The 7,552-nt window shown below is 42.0% G+C and overlaps 1 protein-coding gene across 1 annotated transcript; it reads right to left on the bottom strand.

Annotated features, from left to right (window-relative positions):
- Nucleotides 1-1,541: 1,541 nt before the first annotated feature.
- On the bottom strand, nucleotides 1,542-4,958 carry npas4l (neuronal PAS domain protein 4 like). Its single transcript, XM_046872858.1, is given in 10 exon segments — nucleotides 1,542-1,751; nucleotides 1,973-2,343; nucleotides 2,346-2,769; nucleotides 2,887-3,013; nucleotides 3,259-3,368; nucleotides 3,536-3,716; nucleotides 3,820-3,916; nucleotides 4,001-4,155; nucleotides 4,264-4,427; nucleotides 4,822-4,958. Coding segments are annotated over 10 exon segments (1,776 nt in total). The 3' UTR covers nucleotides 1,542-1,741.
- Between the last annotated feature and the right edge of the window lie 2,594 nt (nucleotides 4,959-7,552).

Genomic DNA, 7,552 nt, shown 5'->3' on the forward strand with positions numbered 1-7,552 from the left:
TTCCATCAGGTTTTGGCACCTACCCACACTGCCAAAAGCACCAAAAATTGGTTAAATGACCATGGTGTTGTTGTGCTTAACTGGCCAGCAAACCCACCAGACCTGAACCCCATAAAGAATCTATGGGATATTGTCAGGAGGAAAATGAGAAACAAGAGACCAAAAAATGCAAATGAGCTGAAGGCCACTGTCAATAAAACCTGGGATCCATACCACCTCAGCAGTGCCACAGACTGATCACCTCTAAGTCATGCCGAATTGAGGCAGTAATTAGCAAAAGGAACCCCTACCAAGTTTTGAGTACATATACAGTAAATTACATACTTTCCAGAAAAATTCACTAAAAATGTTTTTTTATTGGTCTTATGAAGTATTCCACTTTTTTGAGATTGGTGGGATTTTGTTAGTTGTGAGCCAAAATCATAAAAAAATAAACATTTGAAATACATCAGTCTGTGTGTGATGAATCTATATAATATTCACGTTTCACTTTTTGTATTGAATTGCTAATACAAAATACATTATTGTGATGCACCTGTGTGTATGGATATATATATATATATATATATATATATATATATATATATATATATATATATATATATATATATACAATGTTATTGTTGATGTTTAGTTGATGGGGTTTTTTTGTATACTTGTTGCATTTTTCTTAATGTTGTTGTTGAAGGACATGTATAAGGACAGTGTGACAGCAGAGAAGTGTGCGGTAGGAATGACAGACTGGTTCAAGGTAAAGGTTGGACTGCATAAAGGATCGGCTCTGAGCCCTTTCCTGTTTGCAGTGGTTATGGACAGGTTGACGGACGATCTCAGACAGGAGTCTCCATGGACTATGATGTGTGCAGATGATATTGGTGAGAGTAGGGAGCAGGTTGAGAAGAGCCTGGAGAGGTGGAGGTACACACTGGAGAGAAGGAAATGAAAGTCAGTAGGAGTAAGACAGAGTACATGTCTGTGAATGAGAGGGAGGGAAGTGGAGTGGTGCGGTTGCTGGGAGAAGAGGTGGTGAAGGTGGAGGAGTTTAGGTACCTGGGGTCAACAGTGCAAAGTTATGGAGTGTATGAAGAAAAGAGTGCAGGCAGGGTGAAGTGGTGGAGTAGATTGGAAGGAGTGATTTGTGATAGAAGGGTAGGAGGAGGTGGAGCTGTAGGTAGCAGAGCTGAAGATGCTGAGATTTCTATTGGGAGTGACGAGGATGGACAGGATTAGAAATTAGTTTATAAGAAGTAAGAAGTTTTCGAGACAAGGTGAGGGAGGCGAGATTGAGATGGTTTGGACATATGCAGAGGAGGGACATGGGATATATTGTTAGAAGAATGCTGAGGATGAAGCCGCCAGGAAGGAGGAAAAAGGGCAAGGTTTGGAGATGGATGATCAGCTGTGGCGACCCCTAACGGGAGCAGCCGAAAGAAGTTGTTGTTGTCTCAATAGTCTCACACACTATTTAGTTTTTTCATATATTTTATTTTATTAGCATTAGAAAAATAAAGCCAGAGTGTAATGTATTTACAATAAAACACTGTTCATACCTTTATATCTGTACATTATAAAAAAAATAATAATAATCATGATAATGATGAGGTTTGAGGTAGTGTTCGTTACGGCCCTTTCTCATGGCAGTAGTGAAGAAAGAGCTGCTGGACTCCAGGATACAAGATCTGGACTGATCGGGGTCCCAGACCTCTGTTTGAGGCAGTGACATCACAGAAAAAAATCACCATTAAACCCATCTGAAACAAACACACACACACACACACACACACACATACACACACTTTATTAATATGTTTGTGTTTGTGTTTGTGAGTGTGTGTGTGTGTGTGTGTGTGTGTGTGTGTGTGTGTGTGTGTGTGTGTGTGTGTGTGTGTGTGTGTGTGTGTGTGTGTGTGTGTGTGTGTGTGTGTGTGTGTGTGTGTGTGAGAGAGAGAGAGAGAGAGAGAGAGAGAGGTACCTTGCCATGTGTGAATAAATGCTGAATTCATGTTGTTCCTCTGAATTACTTTCTATCTCCAGCAGAGCCTCGAGAGCCTCAACCTCCAGAGTAGCCCTGTGAACCTGCATTACACTGTCAATCACTTCTTCATCCAATAGGACGTCCTCAGGGTCATGAGACTGAAAGTCAGGGTCGTGGTCAGATCGGTGGGCGGAGTTTTTAGTACAGTATGAATCAAAGCTACTGGCCAGAGAAGAGATCTGCTGAGCAAGGACGCTGATCTCAACCTGCTCCATCTCAGTGTAATGTAGAGATGAAGGGGACGGAGTCAGCAGGCCTGTCCACCCATAATCCTCTGTGGCATGGAATGTTCTACCTCTTCCAGTCACTAATGCAGGAAATGAATTAAAGTCCTCAATGTACAGGAAACTGTCAGCCAAGGTGCCAGAAAGTTCTGAATGGTCATCTGGAACACTGACCTCACTATGGTAATGCACTGGGGGTGGGAGGAGGGGGGTGGGGTTAAAGCTGGGCAACTGAAAGGTCTGAGGGGTGGGGGGTATAATGAGGAGCTTAACAGGAAGTTGCCAGCATCCTGTGCTGGAGAAGATGATGAGAAACCAGGGCTATAGGGAAGAGAAAAGGATGCAGCTGTAGACACTCGTCTGTTTTTTCTCCTCTTGTGTTCAATGCTGTCCTCTGCTGGTCTCTTGGTGGAGCGCTGAGAATTCTGGGGAACTGGAGGACTAGGGGATGAAGAAGAGATGGACGGCACGACACTGAGTTTAGGTCTCAGATCCTCAGCCTCGACTTCACTACAACACAACAACAACACAACATTCATCTTCTTTTTATTTCGCATTACTTTTCCTCTTTCCTTAAGGAAGTGCAGCCAGAGTTCATGTTTAGCATGTTAGCAGCTGTAACATTACCTGATGATGTAATTGGTACAGGTGATCATGTGACTTTGTGTGTGTCTCTTGGCGATGATATAAAGCCAGACCCAGTTTAGCTGTTTATCCTGCACTCTTAGCACCATGTCTACTTGCTCACAGTGCACTGTACAGAAACACACACACACACACACACACACACACACACACACACACACACAAATGCCAGGTGTTAAAGATTATGTCTCAGATTTTAGTAACACAGTCACTAGGTGTGTGTGTGTGTGTGTGTGTGTGTGTGTGTGTGTGTGTGTGTGTGTGTGTGTGTGTGTATGTGTGTATATGTGTGTGTGCGTGCGTGTGTGCGTGCGTGTGCGGGTGTGAATGTGTATTCGAAAGACAGATACTTACTCAGTTGTTTGTGTGTTCTGGCGCTTAGTAACAGGTCATCAGGGTGGATAATGCTGTACCATGATTGACCAATCAGCTCCTCTGCCTCATAACCCAAATGTAGGACTACACTGCATAAACACACAGGGTTTTGTCTTAGATCATATTAATAGTGGGTATATGCTTACATCACATGTCCAGTTTGTGTTTGCAGTGTGTGTGTGTGTGTGTGTGTGTGTGTGTGTGTGTGTGTGTGTGTGTGTGTGTGTGTGTGTGTGTTGGACAGTGTATTTGTTACCTGTGGTGTGTGTGAGTGTATCTCATGTCTGGTGTGTGTTTGGTGGTAAAGCTGTCTCTCTCTCTCTGTGAAGGTGAACACAGTGCCACGACGAGGCCCCGCTGAGGGTCAAACAAACGCAACCTGACTAGCAGGGGGCAGCAGCGTCTATTAGTCCTGAACACACACACACAACTCCTCTCTACAGACATGCAGAGAGATTACATACACATTATTATTACTATTATTGTTATTATTAATATTATATTATGATTACCTCTGTGAGTATGTGTGTGCGTGTTTACCTGTGTTCAGGGCCTGGTCCTGAAGGTAGAGTTTAACCTTTTCTGTGTCATTGTCAGTGATCATGCTGTAAAATGTGTCCCCCTGCAGAACCTCCACCTGTGCAGCATCACACACGTTACACATGATGTCACAGATCACGTGACCATGGTATGAAAAGCAAAGCATGATGATGTCACCTACCATGGAAAGGCCAAGGTAGTGGGAGACGTTCTCAGAAACGTACAGCAGTTTTCCTTCTGTCGTCATCAGAACTAAAAAACCAGGCAGTGCATCCAGCAGGTCTTCATACACAGGAGTCACACCTTCATGACCAGCTCCAACACAAACTCCATTACCTTTACGCACACACCCACACACACACACACACACACACGTCATGTGGCCCGCGTGAAAGTGGTCATTATTATTATTATTATTATTATTATTATTATAGGGAGTCTTACGCCCAAGCAGTACGGATTTCCGGATAAACGTGCAGACGACGGACATCGCGTGCAGGTAGGAGAGGCGCTCGCGCTCCTCGGCGCTGATCGGCAGCAGCGCGCGCAGCTTCTGAATTTCTGCGTTGATCAAATCACGCCGCGCTTTCGACGCTCCTTTGGTGGACCTGCGCGCGTACAGACACACGCGCATATGCACACGCACACACACACACACACACACGCACGCACACACGCACAAACACGTTAATAATAATATCAAAATAATTAGCTTGACTGAAATTAATTCTTACTGATTGATGACGTCACAACATGGAAACTTGGAAGAAATAAATATTCACTTTCGTTTTTCATTGCAAATTGCAAATGATGAATTTACAATTAATTCATGAAACATGATTTCAGTTACATCTCCCTCGTGCATCACTTCTTATTTTACTCAACTACAGACTACTGATGATGATGATGATGATAATTCAGCTCGGGTGTTTTATTCTCTGTCCTGCGCCTCATGTTAATCTTTATATAAAATAAATATATTAACAGAAAACAGAAACTCACCGAAACTTTCGGTTCTTCCTTATGGGGCCGCGTGCATCTGGATAAGACGAGGTGGATGATGTGGATGATGATGATGATGATGATGATGAAGATATGGAATGTGAATGTAAATAATATAGTGCGTGTCCGAGCGTCATTTCCAGTTTTCGGCTTCTGTTCAGAAATAAAATATTAATTAATGTGTCTATTTAAAAAATTAGAAAAAGTGTATCAGAGACACAGACAGTGTGTGCGCGTGTGTGAGAGAGAGAGAGAGAGAGAGAGAGAGAGAGAGAGAGAGAGACTCACCTCAAAGTGTGTGTGAGAGACGTTGTTCATTGAAAGCTTTTATAAGCCGCGCGCTGAAGTGGCCAAAGGAAAAAAATGGCTTGACATCATAGTGACGTAATCACCACAAGCTATGTTAAGTATTGAAGGGGCGGGATAACACAGCGGGACGCGCAAGTAAATGGGCGTAGCTTCAAAGCCCTAAATCTAATAAACGTCGAAACGCAATAAACTACAACATGTAACAATAATATAATGCACACATACCAAATAATATAAAGTTCAAACACAGACTCTTACAGGCCAATGAAACATACATCACAGTATCACAGTGTAATACCACCTGTGTGTGTGTGTGTGTGTGTGTGTGTGTGAGAGAGAGAGAGAGAGAGAGAGAGTGTGTGTGTGTGTGTGTGTGTGTGTGTGTGTGTGTGTGCTCCTGACTGTGTATTATCAGGTAAATGATCAGTGATCTGCTCCTGTAAACACTGATCATTATCACTGCAGAGCTACTGAAACACACACACACACACACACACACACACCCTGCACAATAGTGTTATGCAACAGTTATTATCCTCTAAATAAATAATTAGATAATAAATATATAAAACACTTGCTGCCGGTACTGAAATTCTATAAATAAAAATAGAAGTGAAAAGTTTACACGTTTATTACTGAGAGAAAGAGAGAGCGACCAGAAGGTGGGGGGTTACTTTGTATGATTACATTAATTAACCATTTAAGGTGTGTGTAAGGCAGACAGACAGACAGACAGACAGACAGACAGACAGACAGACAGACAGACAGACAGACAGACAGACAGACAGACAGACAGACAGACAGACAGTCAGTTTCCTGTGTCTTTTGAGGAACTCTACGTCTCTGGTAGCGCCAGCTCACACAGACCGTCTGCAGGCTGCACTTAACCAGATAACACACACACACACACACAGATCAATTTATAGCAGAGCACTACTGACAGACTGAACACACAGAAAGGAAGCAACCCTGAACATAAATATGATTTATTACTCTAGATAGAGACAGTGATATAGAAATAAAGACGGGGGCGTGGACAAAGAGAAAAGAAAGATTGAAGCAAGCTCTAAAAACAGACAAATAAACTGACACACAACCAAAGCAAATTCTTAAACTGAACATTGAAAATGCACACAGTTAACTCCCAAAATAATCTTAGTAATTGCACAGTGAAGACTACAGCAGGGGGCAGAGTTTTCTCCTACAAAGCCCCACAGTTATAAAACAGCCTTATAATTTGTGTTTGGGACTTAGACATAGTTTCAGTGTTCAATTCGAGGCTGAAAATATTTATTTAGTCAAGTCTTTAGTCAGTATGTGTTTCTGAGGTAATGGTGCAGACCCGGAAAGATCAGTTTTGGTGAACTGGGATATTTAGATGCTGTAGTCCCCTCAATCTCAAGCGTTCACACAGGTTTGTTGATAGTGGTGTGGCGGCATCTCTTATCCCAGAGATCCCTCATGTCTGTGTTACCATCTGGCTCTTCATTTTAGTTATGCAACCAGAGCTAGTCTTGTCCCTACTTGCATCCTGATCACACTGTACAGTGTCTTTAACTTTATATAACAATTTAGATACTTAATAATCCATATTTGTCTCTCTGTCTGTCAAGTTTTAATGAACAGTTCTGCATTTGAGTCCATCACCAAACTGTATACCTCAACAATGATGGAATTATAATAAATGGACTTTCTCTATCACCCAGATGAGGATGGGATCCCTCATGTAATTTGGTTCCTCTCAAGGTTTCTTCCTCCTACAAGCTCAGGCAGTTTTTCCTTTCCACAGTCACCAATGGCTCACTCATTAGGGATAAACTTATTGGCAACAACATATAAATGATGATGATTTGGAACAATGTCAATTGTTAAAATGCTGTACAATTAAAACTGATTTAATTTAACTACACACAGTAAAGACACAGTAAACGCACAGTAATAAGACAGTTCTCACATAATAATAACACAGTAAACACACAGTAGTCGCAGAGTAAACAGAAATACAGGGAAAAAACATTGATGCTTCTGCTAGAGAGGATGTTTGAGGGTGGTGCAGCTGTGACTTGTTAAAATGTGTTCATTTTCACTGTATGAGATTCCAGTCTGTAATGCAGTGCTCTGTTATACTGCATTTCTCTATAATATTGGTGGTTTCTATAGACATGGAGTCATAATGTTTAACAATATGCTGAACAATGTTAAAGAGTGTGTAAAGGACAGTAGACAGTGGATGCTTGATAACTTCGTTCTGCTTAACTCGGATAAGACAGAAGTAAATTTACTAGAACCACATGCAGCTAGATGTAAAGTTTCGGATTGCGTAGCATCTCTGGATGGTCTTTTTGGCTCAGTGTGTACAGCAGTCAAAGACCTTGGCGTGATTATTGACTCTAGTCTTTCCTTTGAGGCTCATGTGAATATC

This window comes from Silurus meridionalis, chromosome 2 (assembly GCF_014805685.1).
Source record: "Silurus meridionalis isolate SWU-2019-XX chromosome 2, ASM1480568v1, whole genome shotgun sequence".
NCBI classification, from domain to species: Eukaryota; Metazoa; Chordata; class Actinopteri; order Siluriformes; family Siluridae; genus Silurus; species Silurus meridionalis.